The sequence below is a fragment of the Cetorhinus maximus genome, chromosome 12 (assembly GCF_964194155.1).
Source record: "Cetorhinus maximus chromosome 12, sCetMax3.hap1.1, whole genome shotgun sequence".
NCBI lineage: Eukaryota > Metazoa > Chordata > Chondrichthyes > Lamniformes > Cetorhinidae > Cetorhinus > Cetorhinus maximus.
The window spans coordinates 58,034,276-58,051,135 of record NC_135890.1 but is presented as its reverse complement, the minus strand read 5'-3'; the positions used below and the strand labels follow the sequence as shown (position 1 = coordinate 58,051,135).

The following is a 16,860-nucleotide window of genomic DNA, read 5'->3' as shown; positions in this document are numbered from 1 at the left end:
AATGACGTGCGGTGATGTCTGGATGCATGCCCGACGTCACCCCGTGCATTTTACACCTCGGCGAGCGGGCCCCGCCGCTGTTCGCCGAGCCGAAAGTTCTCCCCTTGGATCTCATGCAGTAGCCATAACTATCATGACATAGTGTGGAACTTTGAACTGCAGTGGGATGTGCGTGTTGGGGTGGGGGTGCGGGTGGGGGTGGGGTAAAATGGGTGATATTAGGTGTCTCTCTATCCTCAGCCAATTTCCCCTTCCAATCATTTTGACCATATTAAACCTCGACCATAAGCTGAACGTTCTGCACATTGCGAAGACTATTGATTTTGTCTAACAGTCTCAGTTTACTGGCGGATATCACTGGTGAGTGGTTGAAAGCTCACTGGTCTCTAGGGCATTAAACCATAGTTAAAGAATAACTCTCCCCGTAAGCACATCCTGTTCTAAGAAAGCATCATAGTTCTCAGTTCGTAGGAAGCTTAGCCTGAAGATGGAAACTCTCTGTCTGCAATGAACTCAATAGTGTTAAGAGCAACATTAACAATCAGGAACAAAAACTTGGACTTTTTTTAAAAAACACTTCCCTTGAATGCAGAGGTCATGAGGCCGAATGTGACATTCTTACTGTGACCTTGACCATGAATGACTAACTCAGCAAAGACTGGGATCTGAGATGTTTTCAGTTGGTATAACTCAATATCCAAATATTTACTGCAAACTCAACAGGAAAACACAATTTCTTCTCATAAGCAGAACAGCTTTTAACAAATTGAGCAACCGTTGTTGTGGTGATTAAGTTACTGAACCAATGCTCCATGAAACACGAGTTCAGAATCCCACCACAACAGTTTGAGAATTTGAATTCAGCTTCTTTAAAAATCTGGAAATGAAGAAGCTAGTCTCAGTAAAAGTGACCGTGAAGCTGTTAGATTGTAGCAAAAACTCAACTGGTTCACCAATATCCCTTAGGGAAAGAAACCTGCTGCCCTTCCCCAGTCTGGACTACATGTCGCCAGTCCCACACCAACAGGGCTAATTCTATGAAGTGCCGTAGCAAGCCATTCAGTTATTTATTTATTTTTTATTCATTCATGGGATGTGGGCGTCGCTGCCTGGGCCAACATGTATTCCCCATCCCTAATTGCCCTTGAGAAGGTGATGGTGAGCTGCCTTCTTGAACAGCTGCAGTCCATGTGGTGTAGGTACACCCACAGTGCTGTTAAGGAGGAAGTTCCAGGATTTTGAACTAGTGACAGTGAAGGAATGGTGATGTATTTCCAATTCAGGATGGTGAGTGGCTTGGAGAGGGACTTCCAGGTGGTGGTGTTCCCATGTGTCAGCTGCCCTTCTCCCTCTGGATGATAGTGGTCGTGGGTTTGGAAGGTGTGTGTGTCAGTGTTGGAGGGAGTGAATGTTTAAGGCAGTGAATGGAGTGCCAATCAAGCGGGCTGCTTTGTCTTGTATGGTGTCAAGCTTCTTGAGTGTTGAAGCTCATCCAGGCAAATGGGGAGTATTCCATCACATTCCTGACTTGTGCCTTGTAGATGGTGGACAGGCTTTGGGGAGTCAGGAGGTGAGTTACTCACTGCAGGATTCCTAGCATCTGACCTGCTCTTGTAGCCACAGTATTTATATGGCTAGTCCAGTTCCATTTCTGGTCAATGGTTACCCCCAGGATGTTGATAGTGGGGGATTCAGTGATGGTAATGCCATTGAAAGTCAAGGGGTGATGGTTAGATTCTCTCTTGTTAGAGATGGTCATTGCCTGGCACTAGTGTGGCACGAATGTTATTTGCCATTTGTCAGCCCAAGCCTGGATATTGTCCAGGTCTTGCTGCATTTGGACATGGGCTGCCTTAGTATCTGAGGAGTCGCAAATGGTGCTGAACGTTAAGTAATAATCAACTAACATCCCCACTTCTGACCTTATGATCGAAGGAAGGTCATTGACAAAGCAGCTGAAGATGGTTGGGCCTAAGACACTACCCTGAGGAACTCCTGCAGTGATGCTCTAGGACTGAGATGATTGACCTCCAACAACCACAGCCATCTTCCTTTGTGCTCGGTATGCGGAGAGTTTTCCCCCCGATTCCCATTGAATCCAGTTTTGTCAGGCTCCTTGATGCCACACTCAGTCAAAAGCTGCCTTGATGTCAAGGGCAGTCACTCTCACCTCACCTCGGGAGTTCAGCTCTTTAGTCCATGTTTGAACCAAGGCTGCAATCAGGTCAGGAGCTGAATGGCCCTGGCGGAACCAAACTGAGTGTCAGTGAACAGGGTATTGTTAAGTAAGTGCCACTTGATAGCACTGTTGATGACCCCTCCCATCACTTTACTAATGATCGAGAGTAGACGGAGGGGACAGTAATTGGCCAGGTTGGATTTGTCCTGCTTTTTGTGTACAGGACATACCTGGACAATTTTCCACATTGCTGGGTAGATGCCAGTGTTGTAGCTGTACTGGACCAGCTTGGCTAGGGGCGCAGATCCAGTTATATCAAACTGCTACCCAGACCTTCAGGAAACTGGCTGACCATCACCTTCTCAGGGCAGCGAGGGATGGGCAATAAATGCTAACGATTCCCGCAATCCAAAAATTTAAAAATAAATTAGGATGATTTGAAAGCTAAACTGCAAGAAGAAATTTTATGTCAGCCATAACCACAAGCATCATGCACCATGACTATAAAGTACACTGTGTATAGTTCTTACCCTCAGAAAGCCGTACATGCACAGGGAAACCCAATTGGTTAAGAGTTTCTCAACTACTGTCTCTGTGCGACGTAACAACAGCTTTGGCTGGGCAATCGATCCATCCATCAAATCTTTGAGGAGATGATCAAGCACGCTTGTCAGATAAACTAACTTACTGTGAAATGCAATGGTCAGGAACGAAGCAAACCTACACCTGTTAATAACAAACAGTTGGCATTTTAAGAAAGACATTCAGGAGCTCAGACTGTGGTATTTGCATAGCATTCTAACGTCAAAGCTCAATTATTACTCTCTTGAACTCCAACTCTTGCACCAGTGAAGATATAAAACACCAGGGCATAAAGGGTTAAATTAAAGCTGGATTGTAATCCCTTGAGTTTAGGAAATTTAGGGTGATTTAATTGAGGTGTTTAAAATGATAATTGGATTTAATAGAGAAGCTGTTCCAATAAGGGATCCAGAACACGTGGGCATAACCTTCAAATTGGAGCTAGGCCGTTGAGTGAAATCAGGAATCATAAGAACATGAGAAATAGGACCAAGAGTGGGCCATTCTGCCCCTTGAGCCTGAACTGCCTGTCACTAAGATCATAGCTGATCTGATGTGGTCTTAAGTCTACTTTCTTGCCTGTCCCCCATAACCCTTGACTCCCTTGTCAAACGAAGACCTGTCTAACTCAGCCTTGAGCATATTCAATGAGCCAGCCTCCACTGTTCACTGGGGAAGGGAATTACAAACGCTATTGACCCGCTGAGAGAAGAAATTCTTCATCTCTGTCTTAAATGGGTGACCTCTTATTTTGAAATTGTGCCCCCTAGTTCTAGATTCTGCCAAGAAGGGAATCATCCTCTCAGCATCTACTCTGTCAAACCCACTTAGGATCTTATATGATTCAATAAGATCACCTTTCATTCTTCTAAATTCCAAGCAGTATAGGCCCAACCTGTTCAAGCTTTCATCATAAGGCAGGCCCCTCATCCCAGGAATCAGTCTTGTGAAACTTCTCTGAACTGCTTTCACTGCAACTATTTGCAAGCATTGCTTTGCACAAAGGGAATCTGGAACTCTCTCCCCCAAAGGGCTGTGGATGCTGGGGGTAAATTGTAGCTTTCAAGCTTGAGATTGATAGATATCAAGAGATATCGAGCTAGGGTAAATGGAGCTGAGGTACAAATCAGCCATGGTCTAGTTGAATCACAGAGTCATAGAATGGCAGAGCAGGCTTGAAAAGCTCCATTATTTCTTGGGTTTTGATAATCACCAATTCTATTTCATTTATCAATGCGAGTTGTTGTTATTATGTTGTTATAAATCCATGCTTTATATCAAAAATGACTATTATTTGGGCTGAAAAACACTTGAAGTTTTAAAAGGACTGAACACCAGTATTCTTTTAAAAAGTGACTTTAAGCAGCTTCTAAAATGACTGAAAATTTGCATCACTGTACCTTACAACTTCCAAAGCCATTAAAATGGAGTTAGCCTATTCAGAAAATGCTATCAGAAACAATCACCCTGGAAGAGTGTGAATGGACCATCTCCTGACCCCTGGTGTGGAGCAAGTGTTACATATAATGACTTTGGACAATGGACTCTGGCTACGAAGGGACCTTTCCAGTCATAATCTATCAAGTTGAAACCACACATCCGGAATAAAATTGCTATGACCATATTTGGGTAATTGCTCAGTTGAGAGGAGATTATGTGGCAAGACCATTAGCCCTCTTTTTTTTTTAAGAGACTGCTTTTCTCCAGGCCACCGAACATAAGCAGAAAAGATGCCAAAGAAGCAGGAGTTTTCCATCCAGTGAGTAAGTTTGTGCCCTGTCTGCTGTTTTGACCATCCACTTGTCATAGGCAGTATTTTTTTAAAAATCAACCCAGCAGCTGTTGACTCCAGAAGAACAAATTAATCATCTCTCAACATTTTTAAACCCATTCAACACCGATTCCTGAAGGACCACCAGACCGTACGGAAACTAGCCAAGTCATCAACCTATAAGACCTGTATATCATGAACTTTTATTAGACTTTAAAAACTGCTTAATCTATTCTCCATTTTGTAACTTACTTGTGTATGTGTGTGTGAATGTTTGAATGCATGTGTGCATGAAAGTCAGGGTGTTATTATTATTTATCTTATTTAGAGTGGGTATTAAGTACAATAAATACTATTCTCCTTTCCATTTTAAAACTTAAAAAGAAGCCTGTCTGTGTGTGTCTTTTTTCTATTCATTTATGGGAAATGGGTGTCGCTGGCTAGGTCAGCATTTAGTGCCCAACCCTAGTTGCCCTTGAGAAGGTGGTGCTGAGCTGCCTTCTTGAACCGCTGCAGTCCATGTGGTGTAGGTACACCCACAGTGCTGTTAGGGAGGGAGTTCCAGGAATTTGACCCAGCGGCAGTGAAGGAACGGTGATATATTTCCAAGTCAGGATAGCGTGTAGCTTAGAGTGGAACTTCCAATGGTGGTGTACCCATCTATCTGCTGCCCTTGTCCTTCTAGATGGTAGTGGTTGTGGTTTGGAAGTGGCTGTCTAAGGAGCCTTGGTGAGTTCCTGCAGTGCATCTTGTACATGTTACACACTGCTGCCACTGTTCATCAATGGTGGAGGAAGTGAATGTACAAGGGGTGCTAATCAAGGGGGTTGCTTTGAACTGCATGGTGTCGAGCTTCTTGAGTGTTGTTGGAGCTGCACTCCTCCAGGCAAGTGGAGAGTATTCCATCACACTCCTGACTTGTACCGTGTAGATGATGGACAGGCTTTGGGGAGTCAGGAGGTGAGTTACTCGCCGCAGGATTCCTAGGCTCTGACCTGCTCTTGTAGCCACAGTATTTTAATGGCCAATCCAGTTTAGTTTCCGGTCAATGGTAACCCCCAGGATGTTGATAGTGGGGGATTCAGTGATGGTAATGCCATTGAATGTCAAGGGACGATGGTTAGATTCTCTCTTGTTGGAGATGGTCAATGCCTGGCACATGAGTGGTGTGACTGTTACTTGCCACTTGTCAGTCCAAGCTTGGATATTGTCCAGGACTTTCTGCATTTGGACATGGACTGCTTCAGTATCCGAGAAATCATGAATGGTGCTGAACATTGTGCAATCATCAGCGAACATCCCCACTTCTGACCTTATTGTGGAAGGAAGGCCTTTTACAGTCACAGCACATAAAGTTAAATAGCTGCCGAATTAGCAAACATATCCTTTTATTAAGACCTGTTAGGGTCACCACCACCTTCTCAAGGGCAATTAGGGATGGGCAATAAATGCTGGCCAATGACACCCACAACCCATGAAGTCACTCTACCCCACCTCACCTGGTTGTAACGATGTCTAGTTTTGGAAGTCAGCATGTGTGGTTGTCCCAGCTATCTGCTTACCATCTCCACATCTATCCCTACGGACAATTCGCTTTTCTTGATAACCTCTTCCTCCCAAAGCCCCCACATGTAAATAAAGAGCTGACCGATGGAAAGGGGGTGAACATTGTGTGCATTTGTTCTGATACAAAAACTCAGTTCACTCTAGTTGAACTTGCTTAACCAACCTCACAGTGTCACATATTGACAATGATAATATCATTTGATGGGATCAAGCTAAATGTTGGGGAACAAAAAAAAGCCCAACTGTATTGAAAAGCAATTAACCAGCAGAGATGTCAGATAAAACTAACCGGTCTTTAATGGAAAAATCCTTTTGCTGCTCTAAGTTGTGTATTAAAGTCACCAAAAACTGTTCATTACTCAAGAAGTTGTACAAGGCGTTGAATCCTTCATTCAGGTTGTCTTGTTCAGGTGCCTGCTTCAAATGAAACAATAATGAGAAACAGGTCGTATAAAATCTCTTTATAATCCAGGTTATTCTGTACATTAACCTAGAATGCTGGATCAGATACTTTCAGTATTAATGGAGAAATTCTGAAATATCTTCTGAAATTATGGGCAGGAATTTAACATGTGGGGGTCAGGGAGGGGGTGGTCGGGAGGTGCAGCGGGTGCCAATGTACCTGGGAGGTTAAATCAATAAAAAATAAAGCTGGCATGTCAGAAACCCGGCATGACCTTGCTCACTTTCACTTTTAACCAGGCATGTGTTTGGAGGCACGTCTGGTCTGTAATTTGAATATGTTAAGCGGTAATTAATTGTAACTTTACTCCAGTTTCCAGCTTTAACAACCAATGCGTGAGTTTTTCGAGCTGAATGAAACCCGCCATGACAGTTCTGTGAAACTGACAGGCTGAAAAGCCTTTAAAGACTGAAACAGGACAACTGCTTTCTTGGTTAGGTAAAAGGCCTTTGCTCACAGGATTGCTTCTGAGAGAGTGTGTTCACTGCTTTACAGGTGATTTCAACATTTTGGAAGCCATTTCTGGTACCTTGGAGTTCACTCACCTTGATCTAGCTGATCTTCATTGCCAATGGACCAGGTGGGCACGCATTGCCAATGGACCAGGTGGGCACACATTGCCAATGGACCAGATAGGTACACATTGCCAATGGACCAGGTGGGCATGCATTGCCAATAGACCAAGTGGGCACACATTGCCAGTGGACCAGGTGGGCATGCTTTACCAGTGTACCAGGTGGGCACATATTGCCAGTGTACCAGGTGGGCATGCTTTGCCAATGGACCAGGTGGGCATGCATTGCCAATGCACCAGGTAGGCACACATTGCCAATGGACCAGATAGGTACGCATTGCCAATGGACCAGGTGGGCATGCATTGCCAATAGACCAAGTGGGCACACATTGCCAGTGGACCAGGTGGGCACACTTTGCCAGTGTACCAGGTGGGCACATATTGCCAGTGTACCAGGTGGGCACATATTGCCAATGGACCAAGTGGGCACACATTGCCAGTGGACCAGGTGGTCACGCTTTGCCAGTGGACCAGGTGGGAACACTTTGCCAGTGGATCAGGTGGGAACGCATTGCCAGTGGACCAGGTGGTCACGCTTTGCCAGTGGACCAGGTGGTCACGCTTTGCCAGTGGACCAGGTGCACACGTATTGCCAGTGGACCAGGTGCACACGTATTGCCAGTGGACCAGGTGGGCACGCATTGCCAGTGGCTGTGAAGGTCACCAGGGCCTTGAATTTCTTTGCTTCTGGATCCTTCCAGGAATCTGCTGAACTTCACAATCTGCTGCCCACAAATGCATCTCCCAGGTGATTGATGCAATGTTTGCCAGGTCTGCCACTGACTTTGCTACTGAGGAGGCCGTTCAGAAGTAGAGGGTTCTGGCATTTGCTGCAGTGGTTGGATTTCCACAGGTACAGGGAGCCATAGACTCCACACATGTGGCAATCAAGGCAATCTCAAGTCAGCGTCAATTGGAAGGGATCCTGCTCCATCAATGTGCAGCTGGTGTGTGATCACCAGATGGTTTTCATGCATGTCTGTGCAAGATACACTGGAAGCTGCCATGATGCCTTCATTCAGACACATCTCCCACAAGCCTCGTGCCTCCACACTGACAAGGGCTGTCCTCTAAAGACATGCCTGATGACACCTGTGAGGAACCCTATTACTGATACACAGGACAGATACAACCAGAGCCACATGAGCATCAGGGGTGCTCAGAGCAAGCCACTGTGTTGCTGATGATGTGATTCAGGTGTCTGGGCAGGTCTTCAGTATGTACCAGCAAGGACCTCCAGCAGGGTAGTGGCTCAACAATGCCTTGCATAACATCACACTGCAGAGCACACTGAATTGCAGGAGGAGGAAGATGATGACCGCTCAACATCCTCAGTGGAGGAGGTTGTGCAGATGTGTCAACGGCACCTGCACCCACTCACCTATTTGCCAGAAAAGCCCATAATGGACTCATCCAGGCCATATGGTACACAAATTCTGAACTCACTTTCCCTCCCTTTCCCAAACACTAATCATTCCCATGGTCAGAAATGCCTCCATCTTATTTACACTGTTATGGTCCTAGACCTGCAGGTTTTGGGAAGATCCGGGTAGGGACTGATAATGTTTTGTTCAAAGTGGACAAAGTTTGAGATTCAAGCCGCCTGCTAAGAGAATAAAGCCACAAGATTCGATAGGTTCTAAACAAACAAAAATAAACTTTTCTGTACAAGGTCAGAAAGATAAAACAATTTACAAGATCTATCTTATACTTCAACATTCAGGGTAAATATGAGATACATGTGAATTCACAGGCAAACTGTGGTCGAACGCACTGCACAATAAATGGCAGATGCAACCAATACAGAATTCACAGATTTCTCAACACCCCACCTGACTTAGTAAACACTAAGTCAACCAATCTCATTACAACTCTCTCATGAGGGATTCCAGTCTTCACCTTTGAAGATCTAATTTGGGAATTCTCTCCAACTAGGATGGCCTCAACGACTACACACCTCACAGGGTTAAAATCTTTCCTATGAGATTCCGTTCCCCTGGATTCCCGAGTCTGCACTCAAGCACCAACTCACAAGCATAACTTTAGCTCTTCGGCCGTGCTGACCAGAACACACCTGCTCCAAAGGGGATACCTTCATCCTAATGTCTGCAGCACCAAGTCACTAACCTTCTGTTGCTCTCTTCGATTGCCAAGGCTTCTCTTGAGCTCTCTTCACTTAAAGTCTGCTAACCACAGCCCTTTTCCTCACTGAAGCCTCTCTGCCCCTCCCCTTTTAACTTAACTGGGACTGTCTCTGTTCACTGGGACTCCACTTATGGAACCTTTCCCTGTCCCTGTCCACTCTCCCTTTGGTACCTCTCTCTGTTCCCTGCCTGAGACACTTGTCTGCAATTGTGCTCCACTCCTGGTCACATGACCTTGGTTTTTGCACCATATTCCCTTTTTGCCAGGCGCCCCGGGCCCATCCTTGGCCCAAAGGACTTAAAAACATTGAATTGCGCATGTGCATGTGCTTCTGATCTGTGCATGCATGGAAACTGTGAGGCCTGCTTGGATTTGGAGTTCCTGATGCCTGCTCTCAACAAGAAGGTAAGTTGATTTTCATAACAGTACACCCGTAGCTCATCTTCCACTCTGGTCACACCATCCTCCTCAAGGCTAATTTCCACTTGGAAGACGGGAGACAACAATGGAGAGAATTGAACAGAGTCTTGAAATAAACTATTTGATTCATTTACATTTTTAAATACTGTATGGAGTGACATTGTGATAATCACGCAAGTGAATCTCCTTGTGCAATTAAAATGTCCTCTTCTTCTGTTTCCTTTACGCTTACATTGTGTAACACCTACGGTTTCTGCAGAGCTACAGGCTGCTCATTCCCTTGTTTTTCTTTTAATTCTTTCATGTGGGTGTCACTGGCTGGGCCAGCATTTATTTCCCATCCCTAGTTGCCCTTAAGAAGGTGGTGGTGAACTGCCTTCTTGAACTGCTGCAGTCCATGTGATGTAGGTACACCCACAGTGCTGTTAGGTAGGGAGTTCCAGGACTTTGACCCAGTGACAGTGAAGGAACGGCGATATATTTCCAGGTCAGGATGGTGAGTGGCTTGGAGGGGAATGTCCAGGTGGTGGTGTTCCCTCTCTTCTGCTGCTTTTGCCCTTCTAGGTGTTTGCGACATCTGACAACTCAGGTACTTGTGGTGAGTATCCTCTGGGTTTTGGAGCCAGTGAGGGTCCAGTGGAGAATACCCCGTCTGCGCTCATGCAGGGGCAGACTCAGTCATTGGGGCAGGAGGCAGCATCTGGTGCTCAGACTAAAGGGGTAGGGGCAAGGAAAAGGGTCAAGAAGTGGGAGCACTTTGAGCAGAGTCCCCAATTCCTTGTGCCCTTTCTCCATCTTCCCTCGCATGAGGGGGAGGCAGCGGCATAGTGATGATGTCACTAGATGAGTAATCCAGAGGCCCAGGCTAATGCTCTGGGCACTCAGGTTCAAATCCCACCATGACAGCTGGTGGAATTTAAACTTGAAGTCCCGTATTCACATTCAGGATACTCTCCATCGTGTTGTGTGGTATTACCACCATGCTAATTTGGAATAGATTTTGAACAGATCTAGTAACTCAAAACTGGGCATCCATGAGGCGCTGTGGCCATCAGCAGCAGCAGAACTGTACTCAATCACAATCTGTAACTTCATGGCCCGGCATATCCCCCACTCTACCATTACCATCAAGCGAGCGGATCAACCCTAGATCAATGAAGAGTGCAGGAGGGCATGCCAGGAGCAGCACCAGGCATACCTAAAAATGAGGTGTCAACCTGGTGAAGCTACAACACAGGACTACCTTCATGCCAACAGAAGAAGGAGGAGGCGATAAACAGAGCTAAGTGATCTCACAGATGAGATCTAAGCTCTGCAGCCCTGCCACACGATGGTGGTGGACAACTAAACAACTCACTGAAGGAGGCGGCTCCACAAATATCCCCATCCTCAATGATGGAGGAGCCCAGCACATCAGTGCAAAAGTCAAGGCTGAAGCATTCACAACAATCTTCAGCCAGAAATGCTGAGTGGATTATCCATCTCGGCCTCCTCCAATGGATCCCCAGCATCACAGATGCCAGTCATCAGCCAATTCGATTCACTCCACGTGATATCAAGAAATGGCTGAAGGCACTGGATACTGCAACGGCTATGGGCCCTGACAATATTCCAGCAATAGTATCGAAGACCTGTACCCCAGAACTTGCCGCGTCTCTAGCCAAGCTGTTCCAGTACAGCTCCAACACTGACAATGAGAAAATTGCTCAGGTGTGCCCTGTCCACAAAAAGCAGGAAAAATCCAACACAGCCAATCATTGTCCAACAGTCTACCCTTGATCATCAGTAAAGTGATGGAAGGGGTCATCAACAGCGCTATCAAACGGCACTTACTCAGCAATAATCTGCTCACCGACACTTGGCTTGGGTTCTGCCAGGGCCACTCAGTTCCTGACCTCATTACAGCCTTGATCCAAACATGGACAAAAGAGCTGAACTCCAGAAGTGAGGTGAGAGTGACTGCCCTTGACATCAAGGTAACATTTGACCGAGTGTGGCATCAAGGAGCCCTAGCAAAACTGGAGTCAATGAGAACAGGGGGAAAGCTCTCCACTGGTTGGAGTCATACCTAGCACAAAGGAAGATGGTTGTGGTTGTTGGAGGTCAGTCATCTCAGCTCTGGGACATCGCTACAGGAGTTCCTCAGGGTAGTGTCTTACGCCCAACCATCTTTAGCTGTTTCATCATGACTTTCCTTCCATCATAAGGTCAGAAGTGGGGAAGTTTGTTGATGACTGCACAATGTTCAGCATCATTCGCAACTCCTCAGATACTGAAGCAGTCCATGTCCATCTGCAGCAAGACCTGGACAATATTCATACTTGGGCTGACACGTAGCAACATTTGTGCCATACAAATGCCAGATAATGACCATCTCTAACACGAGAGAATCTAACCATCTCTCCTTGACTTCAATGGCATTACCATGATTGAATTGCTCACTACCAACATCCTGGGTTACCACTGACCTGAAACTGAACTGAAACAGCCATATAAATACGGTAGCTGCCAGAGCAGGTCAGAGGCTGGGAATCCTACAGCAAGTAACGCACCTCCTGACTCCCCAAAGCCTGTCCACCATCTACAAGGTACAAGTCAGGGGTGTAATGGAATACTCTCCACTTGCCTGGGTGAGTGCAGCTCCAACAACAATTAAGAAGCTCAACACCATCCAGGAGAAAGCAGCCCACTTGATTGGCAGATCATCCACTACCTTCAACATTCACTCCCTCCACCACCGATGCACAGTGGCAGCAGTGTGTACCATCTACAAGATGCACTGCAACAATTCAGCAAGGTTCCTTTGACAGCACCTTCCAAACCTATGACCTCTACCACCTAGAAGGACAAATGCAGCAGATGTATGGGAACACTATCACCTGCGAGTTCCCTTCCAAGTCATTCACCATCCTGACTTGGAAATATATCGCCGTTCCTTCACTGTCACTCGTTCAAAATCCTGGAACTCCCTCCCTAACAGCACTGTGGGTATACCTACGCCACAAAGACTGCTGCGGTTCAAGAAGGCAGCTCACCTCCACCTTCTCACGGGCAATTAGGGATGGGCAGCAAATGCTGGTCTTGCCAGCGATGCCCACGTCCCATGAGCGAAGCAAAAAAAGCCACCCACACTTTCCTGATAGCCAAGAGCTGGAGAGTTCTTTTATCCACTGTTCAGTGGAGGTTTTAACACAAATATTCAAAATGGGTTTTCACCTCCGATAAAATAGTGGAGTGGGATTTACGGAGTAATATTGGCATGGGGGAGATTACAGAGTAATATTGGGGGGGGTAGTTTATAGATAAAATAAGGCTCTCATAATGGACAAACATTAAAGCAGGGAGAATGACTAATCTTTGGCTTCAATGGAAAAGCTCATTGGACTGAGTGCAGTGTGTGCGTGATGTGGGCAGGGTGCAAGGGGCGAGCTGTAACATATTCACTATCACCCAATTCACACTCCAGCCAGTTTATGGTGTTACCATGCAGGAACAATTTTACCCTCGTTGTGTTCAGGTATCGGTGTTCAGGTAATTCAAACCAGAATGTTCCACAAAGTAATGATTCCAGATACAAGTAGAAAACATACCAGAGGTGCAGTGATGATCAGACCTCTGACAAAGTTGGGCACATACTCTCCATTTCCCTGCTAGAGAAAGCATAAAAAGGACAAAATGTAAACTCAGTATGTTAAGAGACAGGTGCACAGGCATGACTGAAATCCTGGACTTAAATTATTTAATCATCATCTAGTTATGTAACCTGTTGAAAAAGTTATTAAGGTTACCTCAGGAAAGAATGTTCGGGCAGCAAAATGTTTGTAATCCAGGAAGGGGATACTGCCATAATTATCGATTAAATGTACATCTGATCCCTCAGTCTGAAGCTCAACAAAACCTTAAACAAAGAAAATTTAACTGATTCAACATTGTAAACTTACATGCAGTCAGTGGAGGATGTTTGCCCATCAGTCACTTCACTTTGAAGCCACTCATAATTCCCCAGAGTGGATGAACAATCTGCCTTTGGTTTTCTCCAAAAATATTCAATAACCCCACCTCCAGTATTACTCTGCAGATTCTCCCTCCAATCTTACTCTGTAACCCCCCACTCTGATATTACTCTGTAACCCCTGCAATATTACTCTGAAAACTCCTCCAATATTAATCTGTAACCCCCCCCACTCCAATATTACTCTGTAAACTACCCCTCCAATATTACTCTGTAACCCTAAAAATATTACTGTGTAACTCCCATGCCAATATTACTCTGTAATCCCGCACTCAATATTTCCCTGTAAACTCCCCCTCCAATATTATTCAGTAATCCCCGCTCAATATTACACTGCAACCACCCCTCCAATATTTCTGTGTAACCTCTCCCTCCAATATTACTCCATACCCTTCAATATTACTCAGTAACCTCCCCTCCAATATTACTTTGTAACCCCCCACTCCAATATAAGTCAATAATCTCTCCTCCAATATTACTCTGTAAATCCCCCCTAGTATTATTTCCCCACCCAGTATTACACTTTAAACCCTTAATTAGCTCTAATATTACCCTGTAACCAGCTCCTATGAGAACAAATGGTAGCCTTTCAGTTTCTTTCCTTTATGCACCAGTGCTGAGACAGCGAGCTCTCCTTCTGCCCAGTTATTGTAAAGTGTGGCACTTGGTGGCAATTTATTTGGGATACATTGACCTTGAATCAGTCCTCACCTCATTTTTATCTGGTGAGATCTTAATGTTTTGATATTTCTTGTGTTCAGTGTGAGGTACTTTGAACTGTTGCGAATATCTAGCTCATGGTTCATGTTGATTTTTTAGAGGTAATATTTAGCCCTGGGAAGATTAAAGTTTAACTAGAGAAAATGGGATAAATGCAACTAAAGCAGCTTGGAGTCTATTACACTTTAAACAGTTGGGCCATGTTGACTTAAGGGGTTAATAACTAGAAAGGTAGAAGCCATAAAACAGCAGGGCTTACTTGGCTAAAGAGCTGGAAATGTGATGTCAACACTGCTTGCAAAGAAGTGCAGTCCAGAGAGATGTTTTGTTTTGGGAATTAGAACTAAATGAAAGTGTTCAGTGAGAGGGTACGTCGTTATGGAGATGGGTAGAGCTCAAGAAGGTTCCCTGGTTTCAATTTATCTGAGTGTTCTACAGCAAGGGAAGAGGCTGGATGCTGAAAAAGTGTTGCTGTTGGCAGGCTCCAGGCAGTTAGGGCTCAGAGAAGGCCTGGGAACCATTCGGTGCAGCTGTTGGTTACAGTTTGCACCTAATGTGGTTTACAGCACACAGAGAAGCCCTGGGAGCCATTTGGTGCAGTTAGGGCTCAGGAGAAGTCCTGGGCAGTTGTGAAGATGGTGGAAGGGTGCTGGTTCTCTACTAGAGAGGGTTAGGGCTCAGAAGAAGCTCTGGAAGCCATTTATAGATCAGTGGAGCCAGGAGACTGGAGTTCAGAGAAACCCAGGGGCAATGCCAGCTTAGTGAATCTTATAGTCTGTGAAAGATTTGAAATTGTGCCTGTAGGCAGGGGGACAGATTTGTCAATCCAAGAGAATGCTGTCTCAGGAGGAGAGATTGAACGATCAGGAGATAAGCAGTCATCAAGGCAGTCCGAGTCGGAGTGGCTTTAGAGAGAATTCAGAGGCGAGATCTTGGAAAGGAAAGTGCTTAAATCCCTCCTGAGGGAGACAGAGTTTTACTGAGATATTGTGACTCACAATGGTCACTGATGTCTAGATGGGTTGCTGGGAAATCTGTGCATCTGTCTTGGTTGCATCTGCCACTTGAAGTACAATGTGGTGTGTTTGACCACACTTTGGTCGAGTGGGCAGATAGGTGGCAGATGAAGTTCAATGCGGAGAAGTGTGAGGTGATACACTTTGGTACAAAGAACATGGAGAAACAGTATAAAATAAAGGGTACTATTCTAAAGGGTGTTCAGGAGCAAAGAAACCTGGGTGTATATTTACATATGTCATTAAAGGTGGCAGGACAGGTAGAGAGAAAGCTGTTTCTGAAGCATACAGTATTCTAGGCTTCATTAATAGGGGCATAGAATACAAGAGCAGGGAGGTTATGATGAAATTATATAAGACACTAGCTGGACCTTAGCTGGAGTATTGTGTACAGTTCTGGGCGCCACACAATAGGAAGGATGTGAATGCATTGGAGAGGGTGCAGAAGAGGTTTACGAGAATGGTTCCAGGGATGAAACACTTCAGTTATGTGGAAATATTGGAGAAGTTGTGATTGTTTTCCTTGGAGAGGAGACGGCTAAGAGGAGGCTTGATAGAAGTTTTCAAAATCATGAGGTGTCTGGACAGAGTACATAGGGAGGAACTGTTCCCACTTGTAAATGGATCGAGAACCAGAGGGCACAGTTTTAAAGTGTTTTGCAAAAGGAGCAAATGTGAGGTGAAAAAAAACTTCTTCACACAGCGAGTAGTTAGGGTTTGGAATGCACTGCCTGGAAGTGTGGAGGCAGGTACAACTGAGGCATTCAAAAGGGCATTGGATGATTATTTAAATAGAAACAATGTGCAGTGGTCCAGGGAAAAGGCAGGAGATTGGCACTAAGTTAAAATGCTCAGAGAGCCGGAGCAAACACGATGGGCTAAATGGCCTCTTTCTACACTGTAACAATTCTGTGATTATGTGAATTCATATTTACCTCGTGTAAATTCTGAAAATTAGAGTATAAGATAGATATTGTAAATTGGTTTACTTTTCTGATTTTGCATAGTAAAGTTCATTTTGTTTGCTTAAAACCATAGAATCTTGTGGCTTTATTTTCCTGGTGGGTCACTGGGATTTCAAGCTTTGCCTACTTTAAACAAAAAGTTACTGGTCCCTAACGAGATTGTAACAGACCCAGAGTGGAACATAAGCCACGAGAACACACAGGCCAATAAATAGAGCTGTTTTACAGGAACTAATTAATCTACAATGTTTCCAAAATAGTGGGCACAAAGTGCATGCATATTTCTAGATGAAGGTGGCTGAAAGCCATATTGGGAAAAGTAAAGAAATGGACTTCCTTTACCTAATTGTCAAGCGGGTGGAAGTACCTTTATATTTACAAGTAAGGGGCCTGATGCCTTTTTGAGGCCCACATATCTGGTGGAATATAATCCAGGTGATGGAGATC

The 16,860-nt window shown here is 45.1% G+C and overlaps 1 protein-coding gene across 1 annotated transcript in view; it reads right to left on the bottom strand.

Moving 5' to 3' along the window:
* plxnc1 (plexin C1) overlaps window positions 1–16,860 on the bottom strand; it is a 139,555-nt gene that overhangs the window by 36,669 nt on the left and 86,026 nt on the right. The window contains exons 20-23 of the mRNA XM_078553689.1: window positions 13,489–13,598; window positions 13,291–13,347; window positions 6,388–6,512; window positions 2,710–2,905 (exon numbers count right to left, since the gene is read on the bottom strand). Coding sequence (XP_078409815.1) covers window positions 2,710–2,905; window positions 6,388–6,512; window positions 13,291–13,347; window positions 13,489–13,598 — 488 coding nt within the window. The remainder of the gene's footprint in view (window positions 1–2,709; window positions 2,906–6,387; window positions 6,513–13,290; window positions 13,348–13,488; window positions 13,599–16,860) is intronic.